Source organism: Eulemur rufifrons, chromosome 5, assembly GCF_041146395.1.
Source record: "Eulemur rufifrons isolate Redbay chromosome 5, OSU_ERuf_1, whole genome shotgun sequence".
Taxonomy (NCBI): Eukaryota; Metazoa; Chordata; class Mammalia; order Primates; family Lemuridae; genus Eulemur; species Eulemur rufifrons.
Window position 1 is genome coordinate 10120259 of NC_090987.1, and position 21388 is coordinate 10141646.

The 21388-nt window shown below is 41.2% G+C and overlaps 1 protein-coding gene across 1 annotated transcript; it reads right to left on the minus strand.

The window, feature by feature from the left end:
• Window positions 1-6336: 6336 nt before the first annotated feature.
• On the minus strand, window positions 6337-20628 carry SERPINB5 (serpin family B member 5). Its single transcript, XM_069467915.1, has 6 exons — window positions 20454-20628; window positions 17916-18053; window positions 15634-15751; window positions 12910-13052; window positions 9696-9863; window positions 6337-6788 (listed from the first exon to the last, which is right to left on the minus strand). Exons 1-6 carry the CDS (start codon window positions 20619-20621, stop codon window positions 6396-6398), a joined length of 1128 nt encoding a protein of 375 aa, XP_069324016.1. The 5' UTR covers window positions 20622-20628; the 3' UTR covers window positions 6337-6395.
• Between the last annotated feature and the right edge of the window lie 760 nt (window positions 20629-21388).

Genomic DNA, 21388 nt, shown 5'->3' on the forward strand with positions numbered 1-21388 from the left:
GGTCTCGTGTCCCCCAGCTGAGGCAGGCGCTAACGCCAGCACCTTTGCAATGATGCCTCCGCAAGGATGGGAAAACTTCTGTGCATGGAAAGCCATTGACCTAGTTACCCAATCTGTTGACTTCCTGCTTTCCCCTACGTCAGCAAAGAAGAAAATTAAGGGCAAGGGAAAACAGCTCATCCCAACTTCCAGAACCAGCTTTTGGCAGTTGACCAAGTTTAGCGTCCACACCAGCCTCTGAGCAAAGGAGAGAAGCCTGTTTATTCGGGTGCAGTGCGTAAGTGCCCATCTCCCCAGCACCCAAGCTTTGCTTCTTAGGCATAAAACTCCCTTCACCCGGATGTCCTCCTTGCGGAATGGTGGAGCTGCAGATGGTATTATAATTACCCCTTTTGGACCACGGGCTGTCTGAGGTGGAGGCCAGGGTGACAGCCAAGGAGTCCAGTCTCGGCTTGTCATTGCAGCAAACAGAATGTGCATTGCAACATCGTCTGCTGTGACTGCCCCGGGCTCCTCCCCAGCCCTCTCCCCCAGGATAGGAGTGTTCTCCGAAGCGTGACCTACTTCTCATCAGCTTATTTGCTCCTAAAAATTTACCTACTTTTAATTGGTCTAATTTTGCATAGGATCATTATCTTAGCAAAGTAAAATATTGAATTGATGATGATGTCAGCAATGGTAATAATGACAGTAATATTAACGATGTGATGATGCTTTTATTTCTTCTGCAAGTTTTACTGAGTACTGAACAGGGCCACTGCTAACCTATACAGCACCTTTTTGTGAATTCAAAAAAGACGATCCTTCTTCAGACACGGTCCCACACCCTGGTGGCCTGCTGTGCGAGGGCAGCACAAGCTTGACTGTAGTCCCTGATCACCTGTCTGTAGGGTGCTCTTGTGCAGGGATCAACCACACAGCCTATGTGATGGTGCTCATGTAGGAGGAAGCCTGAAGAAAGAGCAAAACACTGAGTGGACGGCAGGAAACGAGACAGACCTGAGTTTATAGTTGGACAGAAAAAAACAATCACACAGCGTGGGAGAGAAGCAGCTGGTCGTATTGCCTTGACACTTCCTACCTTCCTCAGTAGCATTGCTGGGATTTCCGGGGGGAGAAGAGTCATTTCACCACTAAGGTGAGGTTCTAGAGTTGATACAGGTGAGTCCTGGCCTCAGATGTTCCCATTCTCCTGCCAAAGTGGGGGCGGGGGCCACAGCAATCATGCCCCTTCACTTCGGGGAGCCCAGCCTTGTTCCCAGTGTCAAAGAGGAGCGTCAGACCCTTGACCATGCTTTTAGGGATGGAGGTGGCAGTCGGCTCCTCGTAGATGGATGGGTGAGGACTGGCTCAGGACAGAGGATGCGTCTCAGCCTTGTGGACTATAGACGTCAAGAGGAATCTCAGAGATTGCTGATTTAAAGGCCCTCCCTCCCTCGTGTCCCGGTAGAAGCTGAGCCACAGATGGGGGAGTAGCTTGGATGTTGGAGTCCAGGGCTTCTTGTCTCCCACACCAGAGTTCTTTCCACGGCACCCACATGGCACCCTGAGAAATCTGGATTTTCTTCCCCAAGTCTGTTTCCCAGGTGAGTTGACTTTTCCCCAAACTGGCTCCACTGAACAATAGTCCTCCAAGATGCAGTGTGACTAGCAGATTTAGAGGTCATATAAATTTAGGAAACCAAGCACTACACCCTCTACCAGAGATTCAGAAAACATATTAACTTCACAAACACTTAGAAAAGTGCTGAAGAATCTGTTTAGCTTTGTTCAACAGTCTTTTCAAGATTTTCTTCAACCACGGACTCCTATTTTCACAGAGCTTCTCATCCCCCACAGAACTACCGTTCCTCCAGACACACGCTTAGAGGCACTGAACAATTTTACGTCTTCAGAGAAGCCCTTGTTAGGTCCAATGGACAACCAAGACAGCAAAAACACATGGATCATCCACCCCATCACACTCTATTTTCCACCCATCAAAGCTATGTGTTGATATTTGCTGGTTGTTAGCGTGGATACCAAGCTACGTGGAAGGTATGAAGGAGCCCACGGCAGAGACAGGGAGAGCTGTCAGTTCTGGCTGTGTGGGTCGGGCAAGACTCCTCTAAGGCTGCTGAAATTTCCAGGGACACATCTGTGTCTATCTCGTCACTAATGGAGAATAACGCCATTCACTTTGTGCCAGGACTTGGGACGGGAATAGCCATTCATGGTTATGGTTAGTGAAATGCTTTGATCTCTTGTTTTTAAAGGCTCTGACAAACTGGAGCAGCTATCAGTGTCTGGGCAGACGATGGTGACAGGGACAAAAGCCATTGAACAGGTAAATTCTCATCTCCTGAATCTTGTGTGAGAGTGGGTGGGGTTGAAGGTAAGAATGTTGTACAGGTGGTTTCTAGTCCCAGAGCTAAGACGAAAAGAGAGAAGCCTTTTCCATCTGGTGCCAGTTGCAAAGGGCCTACAGCTGACTGACCAGAACCCTGAAAAAAACAGAATTTTTGAAAAATTGTATTATCTTTAGCCAGAAATATTTGAAAAGTAAACACTTCTGGAAGATTTACTTTTTATGTAAACATTGAACTGTTTTATTTTTATCTACACTCATTTGTCTTTCATTTAACCGAATAGTTCATTGTTAACATAAACAGAAGAAAATCTGCCCTTGAAGGTAGATGGTTTAATTCACCAAGTAAGCTTTTAATGGAATCAAACATAGTGATTAGAAGTGTAGGCTGCGGAGGGAGAGAGCTGAGGTTTTAATCCTAACCGTACGACTCACCGGCCGTCTGTGCTTAGCGAGGTTTTTTGTGTCACGTGTCTGAACTTCAGTCCTTTTCCTCTCAAACAGGTCCTCACACGGTTGTTATGAAGCTGAATTATAATAAATGTCATGGTTATCAAAGTGCCCAGCTCATAATAATTACTCCAAGAGTGGCAGTGGTGATGGCAGGAGCCATAGTTGGAAAAAGTAATTAATAATTATTATTTAATAATAATAGTAAAAGATAGCAGGGCACTGGTAGAACCACTCTGAGAAACTGACACTGTCTACTGAAGCTGAATATTTGCATAATCTATGGCTCAGCAAGCCCATGTATGTATGTGTGCATGTATATGTTATATTTTTATGTACATATATACAACCATCAGGAATGCATACATATTTCACCAAAAGACATATGGTTACAGAGCAAGATCCTATCTCAAAAAAAAATTATTCAGAGGCAGTTTTAAGATGATTAAAATGTCATCTTTGTAAAGTGGGAGAATTTGAAATAGCATTTCATCTAAATTTCACAATCATTTGAGATTTCAAAAGCCTGAATTCAGAAACCTAGAATTCAAATTCGTGGAATTTTGCTTCTAAAGCCCTGGTCGTCGTGTTCCCGAGGCCTCCTGTTAGGTGGGGGCTTTAGTTACTGAGCTGTTTGATTACTTAGGTCAAAGGCTAACCCCTCTCACCTAGACCTGCCTCAGGGTCCCAGGGCAGGCCTGACACCACGTGGCCCGGCGCCTTCCCTTCAGGTAAATGCACTCCGCTCTGAGGTGGCACCGGCTCCCCACGGTTTCTCAGCAGCGTAACCTTCCGGATTTCAGATACTTAACTGAAGCACTGTCCTGTAATTTGCCATTTCTCTATAACACCAAGGGGCAGATTATGGTGCACGTGGCTGTCACTCTGGTCTAAAGTGAGGAGCAGAAGCCATCGAGCCACACACTTGCCCGTCACAAGTGAGCACAGGTGTGAGCACCACTGTCGGGCCTGGGGAAGCTGCTGACTGTGGCACAGTCGCAGTTTCCATCTCGGATCCTGCCTTTTCCCTTCAGGTTCCACAGCCACTCTGAGACCTCCATGTGTCACCTGGCTTTTTCCTTCCACAGCCACTGCACATGCTTCTCCCTCAAGGCGCGCCCTGCCTCGTCCCTGCCTGTCTGTGCCCTACTGAGGCTCCAGGCCTGGCTAACATCTAGTTGCTTCTCACGGCTCTCTGGGCGCAGCTAGCCCTGTCCTGCCAGGGACTGCAGCAGCCTGTGCCCTCCAGCAGGCAGGCAGGAGGTCCTGCTGCTCCCGCTGTCCCGGTGGGGACCAGCACAGGTTCTGGCCAAGAGATGTTTTGTTTTTTCCTTAAAGGCAGGGACAGATTGATCGCTTTGGAAACATTGGGTGGCCAGGGGTCCCATGTGATGCATGAGTCACAGCAAAGCCATCCAGAGGGAGCCCCAAAGGCCATGAGGCACAGCAGGAGTATTGGGCTTTGGGGTCAGACAGAGCTGCAGCCAAATCCGAACCCCGCTATTACCAATTTGGATGCGTTATCCAATTCATCTGAGCCCATATTTCCTCTTACAATAGTTAGGCACAGCCTCTAACTCTCAGGTCATTGTGAGAATAAACAAAGGACGTAGTTGAGACCATTACTGCAGGACCAGTCTCTGACTGCAGGGATGTTTTGTTTGACAGGAGAAGGACTTCCAGGATAAAACAAACATTTGGGAACTCCTAAATAGAGAAGAATTCTTTAAAGAGGGAGGAATTCTTTCAGGGGCATTCGGGGTCCATTAGTCACAGGTTACGGCCAGTTGGAAGATGGTGGCATCGAGTGCAGAGGTTAGAAGGGTCTAGCTCTGGACTCACTCTCAAAATGCTCTTGATAAGAAAAGAAAATATTTTAAACATATACAGCTTACTTAATAAAATTAATTACATTGTGAGGGTGGGCCTAGAGTGAAAAGGACTGGAGAAAATCTCCCTGCCCCCCTGCAAGGCCTCTGATTTCATTGAACACTGTCATGTGGTTGAGAGTCAATCCAGCACCTCCCTGGTCCTCTCCCTCCTAGGATGAAAGGGGTGTGGGAGGAAAAAGGAGAGCTGAGGGCCAGGAATAAGGAAAACAAGGGGAAGGGGTGGTAATAATTCTTACTCCTTTTCAGACTGTATCAATCCCCCAAAGAACATTTACATACCGGGTTGCTTTTGTAAATGAATGGCTTGGTTCTATTCCAAAACAGTAAGTCTAACTTAATGGAAAAAAACAAGACATGCAGTTCAATAATATTTTATTGTCAATAGTGTAGGAGAAATTCAATATGGAACCTTGGAGCAAGAAAAACCTATTTACAATGAATGGGACAGAAGAGATAAGGGAAGGAATGTCCCAAAATCTTCAGTAAATATATATCCTTTGGGTAGCGAATTAATACATGAACATCCAGCATGGACAGCTTATCAAACCAACTTTACAAATTACTATTAATGCGAGTTACATAGAGTTTGAAAAAATATGTGTCAAGGCAGTGTGAGCACTTAATAGCTTGACTTATATTTTCTAAAGGTATTAGGTTCCTTTCCTTTTCCCACTATCACATTAAACAAAGAGACAGGTTCCTTCAACATTCACAAAATTCTTTTATTGGCTATTGAGAGAGTCCCTGTGCATTTCAAGTCCCTGGCATCCAACATCCAAAACCTTGTGAGTCAGTTAGAAGCCCCTGCCACCAGTCTAGCACCAATCAGATGACGAGGTGGGACACCTATCAAAAGTGAAAGTCAGTTTTCAAGAAGATCTGGCCTTCCCCTTGGGGTCTTGCACTTTAGCTACTAGAGGTCTTTAATTCCTTACCTACCATTCCACAATCTAAAACGTTCTGCAAAAAAGGATTTTCACAAGCTGGTGGCATACTCATTTGGCAGCAGAATTTAACCACTTGTGGGCTACTTAGAGTCTTTATCTATCCATTTTATGTAAATATTCAACATTTTGCTGCAGAAATATATAGGTGTTGATTTATAGGGTACTTTCTCAGATCCTATCAATGGAGTTCCATAACATAAAGTATGTGTGATGTATTATCTTTCTAAAATTCTAAAAATTCAGAGTTCGAAAAAACATCTGCCTCCGGACCTGCAGTAGCCTCAGCACGTGCCCAGGTTTCCTGGGCACCAGGGAAGTTTTGTGGGTCCTGTGCACTACAGTTTCTTTAGTCTTTCAGGGAAATAAGAATGTCTGGAACATTCTATATCCCAGGGAAGGAAGGCAAAGCTCTGAGAATAAGATCCTCTACATCTTCCTTATAGGAATTTTCTTTGTGGAAGATTGTATTTCTGCCAACAACCACGGACAGTTTGTCAAATAATGAATAAATATTTTTCTCTGAGGTACTTCCTTTTCATTAAAAGCATAAGTCATTTTTATGGGAAAAGAAAGAATTGGAAAAGAAGAGCCTATTAATGCAAAGGCTACATATGACAAGTACTAGGTGCTTCCTGATCCAGCAACATTAACAATATTTTGTATTTAGAGATGGATTCTCCGGATGCAGAATTTATAGAAATCTGCATCCACAGAAAAGTCGAGGGTGCGGGGTGGGGACTTAACTTTGCACCATGCCATTTAAGGAGAACAGAATTTGCCGAAGAACACAATGTTCCGAGTTTTGTTGTGCCTGATGAGGTAAATAAATGGGTGGTCGGCATTGAATTCATCCTTGTGCTGCAGGATCCGTGACCCTGGCACCTCAATGGAATCCCCACCATCTTCGGTTATTTCTAAGCACACTCTGTGAACAACATTTGATAGGGCCACTCCCTTGGTCTCTGACATGCCAGAGAAATCAGATGTTGTTTCGTTAAAGATATTTTTCAGCCCTAGGTTTTCCAGACTAGCCTTGGGATCAATACTCCTTTCCACCTTAAATTTTGGAATGGAGAGTTTGACTTTGGCGTTGGCCATGGTGCTGGGATTGGTCCACTGCAACAGCGACTCTGAGTTGAGTTGTTTTTCAATCTAAAACACAAAAAGGAGAAGAAATTATTTTTATTTATTTCTAATTGTATGAGATCTTGCTTGACTAAAAACATAAAGTTTTATTACAAGCCCAGTTTCAAAGCAGTCTGGATGGACCATCAAAGACGGCCCGGCAGTTGTAGAAGTGACTAGTTTCTCTTGCAAGATCCACCAGCTTTGCTCTCCTCCCCCCACCGTACAACAATGCTCCCTTTGCACTGAAATCTATGAGGGCAGGGGTTTTTTATTTTGTTTTAAATTATAGAGTAGCTTAAGGGAAACAAATGCATGGATTATGATGTTGCAGACACAATAGTGAAAAGAATGTAAAATTAGAAAGGTTTTTATGCAGATTTCTTGAATGCTTATTATAAATTTTCTATAAGGAAATCTAAAATATTCATGTACTGGGTATGGCATCAAATTTAATAACTTAAAGCTAAAGTTACTCTTTTTGAAAAATGGGAACTTGAACTGTTTCTGAGTCGTTCTTTAAGATCATAGGTGGTAGATGCATCCATTTCAGCTGGTTTAGAAAATGAGAGATATGCAATGAAGCATAAAATTACTGTGTCATAAAATTCTTCACTGAGCAAATCTCAAATTGCTCCTTGTCCTTGCAACCTCCTGCTAGTTAGAGGAGAAACACATGTACAACTGAGAATGATAATACCTGGACCTTTACTATCTTGGAGCAATATTATACCGGCATTACCGGTGTGAACCCTGTAAAAATCAGGGACATACCAAGGTCACAAGCTGGGTTGTTTTGTTTTTTACTAGGGAAGAGAACCATTGGATTCTCTTGCTACCCTATTATAATTGCTTGTCAATGGAAACTGTTTCAAGTTTTGGACAAATTATTAGAATGGAAAAACTGTCATAAGTAACTAGAGTTTTTGAGCCAGCAGGTATATTCCTTGTCCATTTTATATTTACCATGCAGGAGTGGGAGGAGGGAAAAAAATAATTTATAATTCAAAAAGACCACACAAAAGGAAAAAAAAAATTCCCTCCATTGTATATGTGTTAGGGGTTGAACTGTGCCTCTCAATCCGTATGTTGAAGTCCTAACTGAAGTACCTCAGAATGTGACATTATTTGGAAATAGGATCATTGCAGATGTAATCAGTTAAGATCCTCAGAGGTCATTAGGGTGGGCCCTAACCCAATGTTACTGGTGTCCTTATAAAAACAGGGAATTTGGACCCAGAGACACAGGTGCACACAGGGAGAACGCCACATGAGGATGAAGGCAGAGATCAGGGGGAAGCGTTTACAAGCCGAGGACACCAAAGATCGCCAGCAACCCCCAGCAGCAAGGGCAGAGCCCTCAGAAGGAACCAACCCTGCCAACACCTTGATCTCAGATTTGCAGCCTCCAGAACTGTGAGAAAATCAATTTCTGTCGTTTAAGCCACCCAGGTTGTGGCACTTTGTTACAGCAGCCAACAAACTAATACAACATGTATTTTTAAACATTCCTTTCTGAGACTCAAAGGATCATTTTCCGTAGTTTTATACTTTAAGGGGAGAAAAAATGACACCTGTCTGAGGGTATTTTAGCAAGTAAGGTAAAATCCAAGATAGCTTAATTATGGCTGAAAGATTAAGGCATGAGACAGAGTTAAAAAAGAGAGAGAACAAAAACCAAAGAAGGAATGAGGACAGGAATTATTATTCAGTTAATAAAGTGATGCATAAAACATAATGACAACTAAAGTTAAGATGGGGACTGGGTCAGGCCGTCCCCTGGAAAGTCAGCAGGTAACTGAGGCCGCAAGGTGATCCCTGGCTCTTCAGAGAGCCTCTTCCTTCCAGGCCAAGGGCAGAGGCCCAGGTGGGTGGAGCAAGAAGGGAAGCCAGGGAGGGGACCTGCGGGAGAGCAGGCCTTAGGCAGCTGGGCCAATGGGGAGAGAAGAGGGGGACACCAAAATTCCATTCACCAGCAGATCGAACTGCTACTTTTATGTAAACCTTATGCCTTAATAATCTGTATAAATAAATGATATAATAACTTTATAATATAAAACACTTATATATACTATATATTATAAAGTATAGTATAATAATATAATAATCTGTATCATACAAAAAGTTGAAGCATAATAAAATCTCATATATGTGTGTATATGTATTAAAACCCCATAAATGTACAACACAAAGAGCGAACCTTGATGTAGACTGTGGACCTGAGTTAATAATAATGTGTCAATATTGACTCATCAATTGTAACAAATGCAAGATGCTAATAATAGGGGAAACTGGAGGATTGGGAGGGGAGAGGGAGTATATGGTAACTCTGTACTTTCTGTTCATTTTTCTGTAAGCCAAAAACTGCTCTAAAAAATAAATTCTACTAACTAAAAAGAGAGAGCCAGAGAGAGAGAGAGAGGGAGAGGGCTTCTGTTCTCAAGACAGTGGAGTGGGCAGTATATAGTAATTTGGTGCCTCACTGCAGAGGAGATGCAGGAGAAGCTCTAGCCTAGAGTTAAGAACATGCCCCCAACCTTCCTGGGCTTAGATCCTAATTCTGCATACCATTGATGAGTTATGTGACCATGGACTAGTTACCTACCCTACCCCTCTGTACCTCAATTCTCTCAGTGGTAAATAAGAGTATAGTAATAGTCTCTCACTCCTTGGACTGCTGTAAGAGTTAAATGAGATAACACACACAAGCAACTTATCACACAGTTCCTGGCACATTGTAAGTGCAGAATAAATGTTGGCTATTTTTAATATTAAGGAAGAAAGGCCCCAGAAAAGACCATGGAGCCCTTGGAGGTCACTGAGCCAGTGGCAGTAAGGCCAGGCTGTCCCCACTTCTCACAGCCCCGTGCAGCTCTGTCCACACGTCTCTCTGCCAGGGGGCACCTACATGTAGAATACCCACCTCCTCCTTACCTTCTCCAAGCCCGTTGACTCGTCCTCCACATCCTTGGGTAGTAGGATGAGCATGCTGAGATGCTTATTTTGAAAAGGAAGCTCTATGATCTTAGAATTGATACTGTCGATGTTGCCCAGGCAGAACGTGGCCTCCAGATTCATCATTTGCACTGGTTTGGTGTCTGTCTGTAAAAGGCAAAATTTGGACTGCTTACTTTTCAATTTACACAGGCATAAATATATATATATGCACGTAACATATATACATACACCTTATATACATACACATACACACATACATACATACACACACACATATATACATACACATATATATACCCACACATATATATGCAAATATGTGTATGTATATACACACACACACAATTTGCTCTTGTTATAGTGTCAGATAGTCATGGCCTATGATCCTACCACTGGGATCCAAACTGTACTGTACCCAAACCAGCAGAGATTGTCCTGTGAAGAGTTTATGACTGACTTTGAAAAGTTATTCATGTACTTTATAATCCCACGTTATAAATTACAGGAACCATATACCATACTATACTGCATAGATAAAACATTAAAAATAAGACAATATGGCCGAAAATATAGGCAAAGTTGAAGTTAGTCTTTATAGGTGCCTATAATTATGAGATCTTTATTTCTGGTGGAACTGACTTGAAAGTAAATTCTAATGCAAACTTATATATCCATTTATATGGATTTTCCTAATAAAATACTAATTTTTTAAACCCAGCATACAGCTGATACAGCATATCATCCATTTTACTTAACAGCACTGAATATGGGTACAACAATTCTGAAACACGAGTTGAGACATATCTTCTGAAAACAGGACCATATAAAGACTATTTATCCCAGAAAATATAGTACCATATATATATACATATATATGGATATATATTTTTGTCAGTATAGATACTATACTAAACTTTTAATAATGTAACTTCACTAATTTAGCCTCACCCTTAAAGGAGAGACCACAGGACATGAGAAACAGTTTAATAATGTCACACAAAAAGTTCAGGGACTGACCACAGCAATTCAAAGATTTCAAAAAAAGTAATAGCATCTGCATTCAAAAGGAGGGTGTATCCCCACAAAGCCTCGAGTAGCATTTTATTGCTTTATTAAAAGAAACACTGAGAGGTCAATGACATTTCAAGTCCTTTTTAATTCTGTTCACAGAGTCTGTGTTTCCAGGATCTGATATAACCTAGCTTTATGATTTAGTAATAAAAATGAAGGAATAGCATACATTCTTCCTCCCTTCTCAAAAGACAGCCATTAACACTTTCTTAAATGCAAAAACTACAAATCTTAGTGTGGTGGACACAAGAGTCCATGTTCTACTCACTGACATTTTGCAACATTTTCATGATGTTCCTTCCAGGCTGGTGTTGGAGCCTTGAGAAGAGGCTCCATTAACAACATGTTTCAGGTTTCATTTAAATACCATTAGGAACCCTTTGCCAGCCCACCCAAGGGTAGAGAGCCAACCACCAATCAAATGAGCTAGCAAGGGCACTCCACAATGGGAAAGGCTGTGTGGACACTGTCATGACCGCTGGGGCCAACACACCTCCCCAATTCACTGCAGAGGTTGTATAAAGTCATGTTCCCTGTCAGCTCCAGATGTAAGACACACTAAGAAGGTAAAAAGCCCTGATTAAAACTCAAAGACCAGGTTGTGGCCTTAGAATCTCGGACACATCTCTTATGTGCAAGGTCAGTCCTGACCCTGCAGTCAGCTTTGAGAAGACCACTGCCATTAAGAAGCTAAGCTCAGGACAAGAAAGTAGAAGGAGGATCTCCTGGCTCCCCACCCCCACCTCCAGAACCCATGGATAGTTTAAGTAGGTAAGGAGAAATAACAGTCGTTATTATCCTGTCCTGGTCAAAATGCCCAATGGACTTTGTATTGGGACCCATGGTAACCCCAAAGGCCAAACAGGTTTTGTCTGCTATTGATTATTTAATCAAACTGCCCCTTAGGGATTGATCGATCATTCATTCAACAAATTTGCTGAACATGTATTAATGTGTCAGTGACGTGGCCAGGAATTATAGACATTGAGATAAGGCATTGTCCCTGTCCTTAAAAAGGTCATGCACTAGTAAAGATCTAGGTAAGTAAATAGTTAGATTTCACTGTGGAAAGCACAGTTGGGCAAGAGAGTATGAATAAAAACTCCAGGGAAACAGAGAGAGTAATGGAAGCCAGCTAACCTAGGTATAGATTGCACTTGAAGGGCTTTTCCTCCTGGGTTCTAGCATAAAAGATGCTACTATTTTTGATGAAAAAAAAAAGTCGTTGATGCTAAGTATTCTAGGTGCTGGGAGAAACATGAAAACTAGAACTGATGCAAAGGAACGAAAAGATAAATAAGCTACCTTCAAGTACTGTGCTAACAGAAGTATTGCTTTGAGTCTGAGTTCTTAACACTAGTCAGATCCCACCAAATGAGACCACATCATATCAATTTCTGGGTTTTCCTAGGTTCTCTACTGAAATGGGTCAAATTTCCAGTCTTTGTTCTTTGGTTTCATTTAAAAAGAAATACCTTATCTATTTCTATTAATTATTTTTGACATATTTACCTCAATAGTAATAATGAGATTGGCCTGCAAAACAGGCTTCTGATTCTTGCCCTCAATGACTTCCTAGTAATGCAGATGAGAAGCTATACTTTTTATTTTACATCCAACAAGTGCCTCAAAGCATCTTATAAATTATAAATTAAAATTACAGAACCATGTACTTCACCATCAATAGGTGAGAAAATGAGATCATAGAGAAGTTAATCAATCAGGAACAAGATTTATAAATGGTCAAGATTCCATGATAATCCAAAGGCCTCTGATAGGTAGGGTTTGTTTTGTTTTCTTTTCTTTTCTTTTCCTTTCTTGCTAAAGTTCCCAAGTATTTGTAGCTATTTTCTAGCTGAAGATTCAGCTTTCCCCACTGGGTTATAACTTCTACAAAATTTCACTCAGGCCCTTGAAGACATTCTGAAAATGAGTGGAGGAGGGTCTCTGAATTATGGTTCTTTTTCTACCTCTTGCCTCCCAGCCGTTAATCTCAGGAAAGACACCTCCTATTCCCTCAGATCCCTCATTGGAATGAGCTCCTATGCCCCACTCTGTTGCTATCATTTTTCAGATCTATAGTTGAGATTCTTTTACTATTATGCATTGCCCCACATACCTTGTTGACTCTGAAAGGGCATTCTTTTGTTTCTGATTCAGGAAATTTCTTCATCCACTTTCCAACAAAGTAGGCAGCATTAACCATGAGGATTTTGGTCTGGTCATTCACACTGTTGTCAGCTAAAATGTTTTCAAAGTGGCCTGCAACAATTTTAGAAAACCAAAAATAGCAGAGTTATTATTCCAAACTGTATCTGATATTCACATGCACATGGTTCACTGAGTGTTTACCACTTGCCAGAGTCACATCATGTAAGGCCTGGTAGCCCAGACCATCTAATTTTAAAGGACTCTTTTCTCTTCTTCTACCTTGACACAATCAGATTTACCAAAGAGGGCAAGAGAGAAGAATGAAGGAGGGTAGGGAGAAGAAAGTAAGAGAAGTAGGAAGAACAGCTATCATTTTTAAATGCCTATTCTGTGTCAGGCAGTATGCAAGATATTTGATATATATGATATCACATATTGGTCCTTATTTTACAGATGAGGAAGCAGAGACTCATCAGTGATGTTAAGTTACTTGCTCAAGATGACACACAAGCAAAGGTGGATTAAGGATTAAAAGCCAGGTCTTTCTGACTCCATAGCCTGAGTTCTTAAATGAAAATGTATTATTGCTGGCTTTACATCTGGCCCTGTGCTCAACATTTGCTCATATATTATCTCACTTTTTTCACAACAGTCCTTTAAGGCAAAGATTATTATCCCCATTTTACAGTGGAGTAAGCTGAGGCTTAGAGAGGCCAAGGGGTTGTCCTAGTTCACTTAGCTGGAAAGCATGTCTGAAGGCTCTCTCTACCCCACAGCTCTCCATCCACTCCCACAATTGCATTCCTTGCTGGCAAGCTGTTTGCCTCAATGTCACTTGAAATCACCATGGGTCTCAAACACAGCTGTAATTATTATAGAGCTCAAATCCCCAACAGCCAAAATAGTTCAAAGGTGATAATCTCTTAATAAAAAGAACTTCTCATATTTGAACAGAATTTGAGTTTTTTACAAAGCGTTTTCCTAATCTCCTAATCTCCTCTGATTTTCACACCAATGTTCAGAGTCCATATCACAGGCCTGTGACCCCTGTGTGAAAGGCCTTACTCTTGGCTTAACGTTCATCTGTCATCATCTTAAAATTCTTAATAAATTTTTAAATAAGGGGCCCTGCGTTTTCATGTTTGCACTGAACCACACAATTTACATATGTAACTGGTCTCGCCAATGCTATGTGAATATGTATTAGTGTTACTGAAGAAACTTGAAGAACAAAGAAGCATATGAGCCAGTAAGTGACAAGGCTTCAGCTTAAATCCTGAACTTCTGACTTCAATTTTAGAAGTCTTTTCACTAACTACCTTCTCCAGTCAAAACCGTAAATGTACTAAGATTTTGAAATAAAAAGCTCATTGAACAAAAATACAATCATTTAGAAATTCTAAAAGCAAACCTCTTAGCAATTTAAACAGGAGCTGCTTTTTGCTTATAATTTTAAAAATTGTGCTTAACCTGATGTTACTTATACCAAAGTCTTTGCTTTACATGTGAAACCAAAGAAACTTCATTTCAGTAATATTTATGTACATGATATATATGTATGTATATGTGTGTGCATATATATCTATGGGTACTATTTGCTGGTATATATTATCTAATTTGATCCTCACAGCAACCACGTAAATTAAAACAGGTAATATATGCCCCATTTTACAGTAAACTGAGGCACCATGTCCAAATATCACAGTTAATAAGTGTCAGTGTCTGGATTTGAATCTAGGTCCTGAATGACTCCAGAGTTCGTTCCCAGTCCTCACCCTGCAGTTCCTGCCCTGACAGACCACATCATTCCTGAATCAGCTCAGAGGGAGGGCAGCTGCGGACTCCGGTCTTTCTCACAGGAAGTGGGTCTCCCTTGCACCGGAAGTGTATCTCTCCGTAGACAGCAGTGACTGCCCGTGAGCTTCATTCGTTCATGATTAGGTGCTTTCTCCTAGTGGGTCCCTCACTATACAAATATAAATATATCCCCTGGGAAGGGGGACATAGTCACTGATTTGCACTTAAAATCATCTTAGCTCTAATTCCTTTCTAACAAGGAAGACGACTCCCCGGGCATTTTAACGGAAGGAGGAGGTGTCCGCGAAGAGAGACGCCAGGGGGAGCTCTGAGGCAGAGGTCGGCCTCGGGAAGCGCCGCCAGGGACCCCGGGTCTGTCAGAGGAACGACCAGCAGGGGGCGCTGTGGCACTGAGGGTAAGCTTACGCTACGGTTTATTTGTTTTTGCTATATGTATATTTGCCTAAGACCTTTTGTCCTTTTTTCCGTCATAAATTTGTAGAATTTATGAGCTGGAAGCGGCGTTGGGAATCATGAAGTTATAGTCCAATCCCTCCATTTCCAAATTGAAAAACTGGCTTTATGATATGCCCAAAGTCATACTTTGTTAGAGGCCCAGCTGGGGCTGCATTAGGGCTTGTGGCAGATCAAGGGAGATCAAGGGAGACTAAAACTGAAGCACCAGCAGTTTCTGCCAAGTGATGAGATGATGCACGAAAGGCCCAGAAATCCAAGTTGTTGACATGGCTAGACAGGGCAAGAATTTAGCTTGTGTACTAAAAATATCTGAGGAATCCTCCAGATGTTCGTTTTTTTAATGCTTGGAGCAAGAATTCATAAAAAGGAGGATCTGTTTACTTAGGGATTTATAGCGGAACAAGTGAAGGGTACTTGCCATCTGTGAGATCCTTAATTGAGTTGTTGATCTGACCTTTTGTTTCTTCCAATTTATCTTTGAAGTCAACAGTTTCCAATTCTTTTGCATAGGGTCTCTTAGTAGAGCTGATGAACTCCTGAAAAATATCCAGTTCATAAAATCACAAAGTACTTAACGTCTGTAGTCAAGCTATTGTATTGTTGCTGCCCTGTTCTAACAAAAGAATTCTTAAATATCTATTACCATGGATCGGTAACACTATAATGAGTTGAAACCTCATGTAGAAATCAGTAAATTTTCTTTGTATTTGATGTTTCATTTTTATCATTTATAAGAAAATTTCAATTATTAAATGCATCCATCAATTTAGTATCCACTTTGGGGAAAACAAAAGAAACACCATGTTAAGTGTGCCCAATTATAATATGGATTCCAATTTCAGAAACCTTAAAATCTTATATGTGTATACGTATATATATATATTAGAATAGAGGAAATGTACGGAAAAGAGAACTACAAGCAGAAAACTCTTACCCTCACTAAAACAAATAAATATTCTATAGGCTCTTGTTACTCAAAGTGTGGTCCAAGGTGGTACTACAGCATCACCTGGAACATTGTTAGAGATGAAGAACCTCAGCCCCCACTCTAGACCTACTGAATCAGAATGTGCATTTTAACAAGATTTCCAGGTGTTTCATCTGCACATTAAAGTCAGAAACACAGTGCTGTAGAGAACATAGCAGTGGTTCTAATTCTAATGCTTGTTACAAATGCAAAACCATAAATCCCATCCCCATTGACCTTGATTTAAGAAATCTGAGGCCAAGAATTTGCCCTTTTAACCCCCACATAGTTCTGATGCAGGTGGTCCTCCAAAGACCACCTAATAGTTTGTGCTATTAGCTAGTAAATTTGCAGATGTTATGCAACCAACAGGAGCAATGGAAAGGAGTCTTAAATATTTACAACTCCTGGTCTGGTTGAAATAATTCCAAATGTTGAATGAATAAAAGTTCAACAAAACTAAACGTAACTTGATTAAATATCACGTCACTTCACTTCTAAGCACAGGACTCCTTAAATTGCTTCAGAGCAGCTACAGCCTCAGCCAATTAACTTAGCTTCAGTTAACTGAAGACCAACCTTGAGACTGACTGTTCCCATTGACAGAGAGAGCTGGTGCTACCTAAGAACCTCAGAAAGCCTCAGTTGAATGAAGGACCTCCATTGTCCTCACTGGAGCAACAAAAATGTATTAATCATCTCTTTAAGGATCACCTCGGGAGCTTTTAGAAATTTTCCATGCTCAGGCTCCAAATCACATCTCAGGTTTTTTTAATTCCCCAGGTGATTGTTGGAAGAAAAATTGTTGTGTATCCATGTCTTCAAGCAATAACAAACTCACAACCATATCTAGTAACCCATGTCCTCAAAAGATCTCAAACACAAAAACAAATACCTACTGCAGAAAGGTGTAAAATTGTGACAGAATATTTAACTGGCAGTCTAGCTTTTAGATTTGGAAAGCTTGAAATTCTGACCATCCAAACAGGGACCAAATCAACTCTATATTACTAAAGTAGAGAGAGAACCTCCATGTAGTCTAGAATGTTGGCTATGTGTTTCAATACAAATTTTAAAAATATTACGATATACTCTGGTGCCAGATATAAGGGTACCACAGTGTTCTTTGTATGATTCTGTCAAGAAATGGCTGAACTTAAATAACCAGAGCTTCCCTGTATAGATCTCCAACTGACCAGCCTAGTAAAACAAACAAAACCAATTTGTGACAGATGAAAACTGTTGATTCATAGTTATTATTTTTCTTATTGATTTTGAGAAACATAAGGAGAATACTGTGTGCCTAAACAAATTAGGTAAAGAGCCAAAACATTGTCCCAGTCCATATGCCCTGATGTTTATGGAGAAAAAAGTTTAAATCATGAGCTGTCTTGCACTCCTTGTCTAAATAGACAAGCAGATACATTTATTAGGGAGTTAATTACTATGTTCTCCATTCTCTCAGAGGAAGCTGAAAGGAAGGCAAAGATTTATGAGTGTTTGAGAGGGAAAGGGAAGCCCACAAGCTTCTCTATATTTTTAGCTAGAAGATGTGACTGCAGTTGATTTCCTGCTGTGTTCAACCTCTCCACGGGGATTTACTTATTTTAAGAAGCCTCAAATCATAAATGAACATCCTAGAGATTCACTGAAAAAAAGTTGTAGGTCTAACAATGAAAAAATGCCACTTCTGGTAAAAAGTTAAATCATTCTAATTGTTTTAAAGAACTTACTGTTGAAGGATTCAGAGATTTGTCTACATAGAGCCGCTTGATTAGTTTCAATGAGTAAAAGGAACTAAGTTTGTTTACATCTGATGTTACTGTTTGAAATCCAAAGTGCACATCTTTGACATTTTCAAAATGAAGAACCTGTTAAGAGAAAAATCCATTACCCAGAAAGCACTGCCTCTTCCCACTAAAGTGGACACATGATAATGGCCAGTCTTATCGGGGCGTACAGAATCTCCCTGCCCAGTTGTTCCCGTAAAGCAAGGCTTCTCAGCCTTAGTGCTATTGATGTTTTGGGCTTGCTAATTCTCTGTTGTGGGCAGATGTCCTGGGTATTGCAGGATGCTTAGCAGCATCCCTGACCTACGAGATGCCATAGCACTCCTCCCCCTGTTAATGGCAACCAAAAATGTCTCCAGGCATTGCCAAATGTCCCCAGAGTGGGAAGGACAAAATTGTCCCCGTTGAGAGACACTACCATAAAGATACTCCTCCTGATGGTGAAATAGGGAACATTTGTCCTTTCTTCAAAGTGATGCCCTTAATGTTCACACAGGAACATTTGAAAAAAGATGAAGCTAGGTTGTAATTTCTATCCAATTTAGAAACCAGAAGAGAGAGATTAATACCAAGAGAGAGAATCATTAGCCAAGTATCAGATTCCAGAACAGAAGTGCCTCTAGCCAGAGTCTATCTGCTCCCTCTAAATGCTTTAAAAAGTGCCAGATGAATTAACATGTCATTTATGACAGGCAACTATAATCCACGGTGGGCTGCCCTGGGTGGGCTAGAGTCAGATTGCCCTGCCTTTGAATTCCAGCCTTCGCCTCCTAGAAATGGAATCTCGTCCAATTCTTCAGAGCCTTCTTTTCCCCTCTGTAAAATGGACTGAGGATACCTACTTTTCTTAGTTGTTATGAGGATTCCAAATATCATATGTAAAAAACCTAAAACATTATGTGGATTCACTCAACTGTTAATTATTATTCTTATAGTGATATTTTAAGCCATTTAAAACCAGGGTGCTATCATTTTCAGGGCCTAAATCCTTTTATTTTGGCCCTAACTTTTTTTTGTTCCAACTAATTATAGTCTAGCGTCTTCTCTATTTTGTGGCACCACAACGTGTGATGTCAGCATAAGATGGTTCTCTCTTCACTCCATAACTCATAATGGCCACGCCCTGACACCACACCTCAGGTAACGCCACCAAACCGGCACGTTGCACCAGTGAATCACAATGCCTCAGCTTCTCAAGGTCAAATTGGCCAGTCCCAGGTGGTGCAAACTCTCATGCCTAATGATGGGTGAAGGAGACCAGAAAATTAAAAAGCCCAGGTAACTGCTGAGGAATCAATTACATGTACTGAGAAGATCTTTGTTATTATTTAAGGACATACCCACCACCAGGAAGTTCTCGTTTCTGGCCCTTCCCTAATGGGAGATAAGACATGAGGAGTGGGAGATGGAGCAGGGAACATGAGGTTGGGGTGTTTGGGATGAGGACAGATGAGAAAATACATCTCTTCCCAGGACTGAAGCTGTTTCCTCAAGTCCCACACGTAAATTCTTCATCCTGACCTTAATAACATTTTATGGGTCATACTTTCTGGGCATTTATGGATACAAGAAGGTGTTCCCATGGCTGGGCGCAGTGGCTTATGCCTGTAATCTTAGCACTCTGGGAGGCCAAGGTGGGAGGATCACTTGAGGTCAGGAGTTCAAGACCTGCCTGAGCAAAAGCGAGACCCCATCTCTACTAAAAAAAAATAGAAAAACAAATTAGCCAGGCAACTAAAAATAGAAAAAATTAGCTGGGCGTGATGGCATGTGCCTGTAGTCCCAGATACTTGGGAGGCTGAGGCAGGAGGATCACTTGAGCCCAGGAGTTTGAGGTTGCTGTGAGCTAGGCTGATGCCATGGCACTCTAGCCCAAGCAACAGAGCAAGACTCTGTCTCAAAAAAAAAAAAAAAAAAAGAAGAAGAAGGTGTTCCCTTTTTAAATACTCATAATCTCATGAAAAAAAAAAATCTGTTCAAACTAGAACAATTAACCAAAGAATAATAATGAAATGGAGTTAGAAGAACATTCACCTACTACCTAAATGTACATGAGGACTTAAAGTGGAACAGTCAGGAAAATCATCTCATTTGAAGGTCTAAGAACTTTACAAAACTAGATAATCAAAGAAATCCTAAAAAATTACAGATCCTTCTTGATTTACAATGAGGTTGCATTTTGATAAACCCATTGTAAATTGAGAATATCTTAAGTCAAAATGAAAAGCATGTGATTTTACCTGGCAGATCTCCAAGTTCTCCATCACAGCCTGGTGCCTGTTCTAAACATGGGTTACTGGATACATAAATGAACTTTCACATTTAAAAATAGACTAAGAAGAGTCCTAGAAATACCACGACTCTCAATCCTGAGCAATTCTGACCACAAAGTCTCCATTCATTTTTTTCCCCTGGGTGCTGCCTATGGGTTCTAGAAATAACTGTATCCCCACTTAAAGACAAAACAAGGTATGCATTTACCTGTCCAATTTCACTTGCTGTGTCACCTTTGGCACCTACTTGAGCAAGTGACAGAGAGGTGGAGAGACAGATTGGAGAGAAGAGGACATTGCCCACCGGCTCCTTTTCACACAGTTGTTTAAAAAGATCAACAGCAAAAGCTGAATTTGCCAGTTGCAGGGCATCCATTGTGAGCCTGGAAGGAAGACCAAGGGAGGGATTAATTTCTAAAGCATCTTTAAGGTGTTCTAAGCTGCATTCTGCCAACGCAATAATAATTCTATTTCAAGCTGTGACTCAGGTGGGGCAAAGGCAATATATGTAACCTAAACATCTGTACCCCCATAATATGCTGAAATTAAAAAAATTAATTAATTAAAAAAAAGAATTCTATTTCAACAAAGTAATGATCTTGAGTAGAAGAGAGGAAGGAACTTTCAGTAAATTCAACAAGCAAGCCAGTTGAGGTCTGTGAGGCCCTCCGGGTGTGCAGCTCTGCCCGGAATCTCCAAACTCCGACCTGCCCAGCTGCAGCGCCGTTTGCCCGGAGCCCGGCGGTCGTGCCTCTTCTTCAGCAAGTGGCCAGAAGAGTTGACAGCACTCATCAAAACTGGCTTTATTTATCACATATTATTTTATTTACTATTACAGTTAAGCCATACCAAATTTAAACTTTTATATGTAAAAAACCAGTCAAATTACAGCAATTTTGTGTGGCCCAATTTAATATTTAGTAAATGTTATGGGTTGGTTGTGTGCCCCAAAAAAATATGTCGAAGTCCTAATCCCCAGTACCTGTGAACGTGACCTTATGTGGAAATAGGGTCTTTTCCGTTCCCTAACTAACTAGTTAGGATGAGGCCATACTGGAGTTGGGTGGGCCCTAGTCCAATGTGACTGGTGTCCTGATGAGAATAAGAGAAAAGACACAAACAGACAGCACAGAGGGCAGAAGA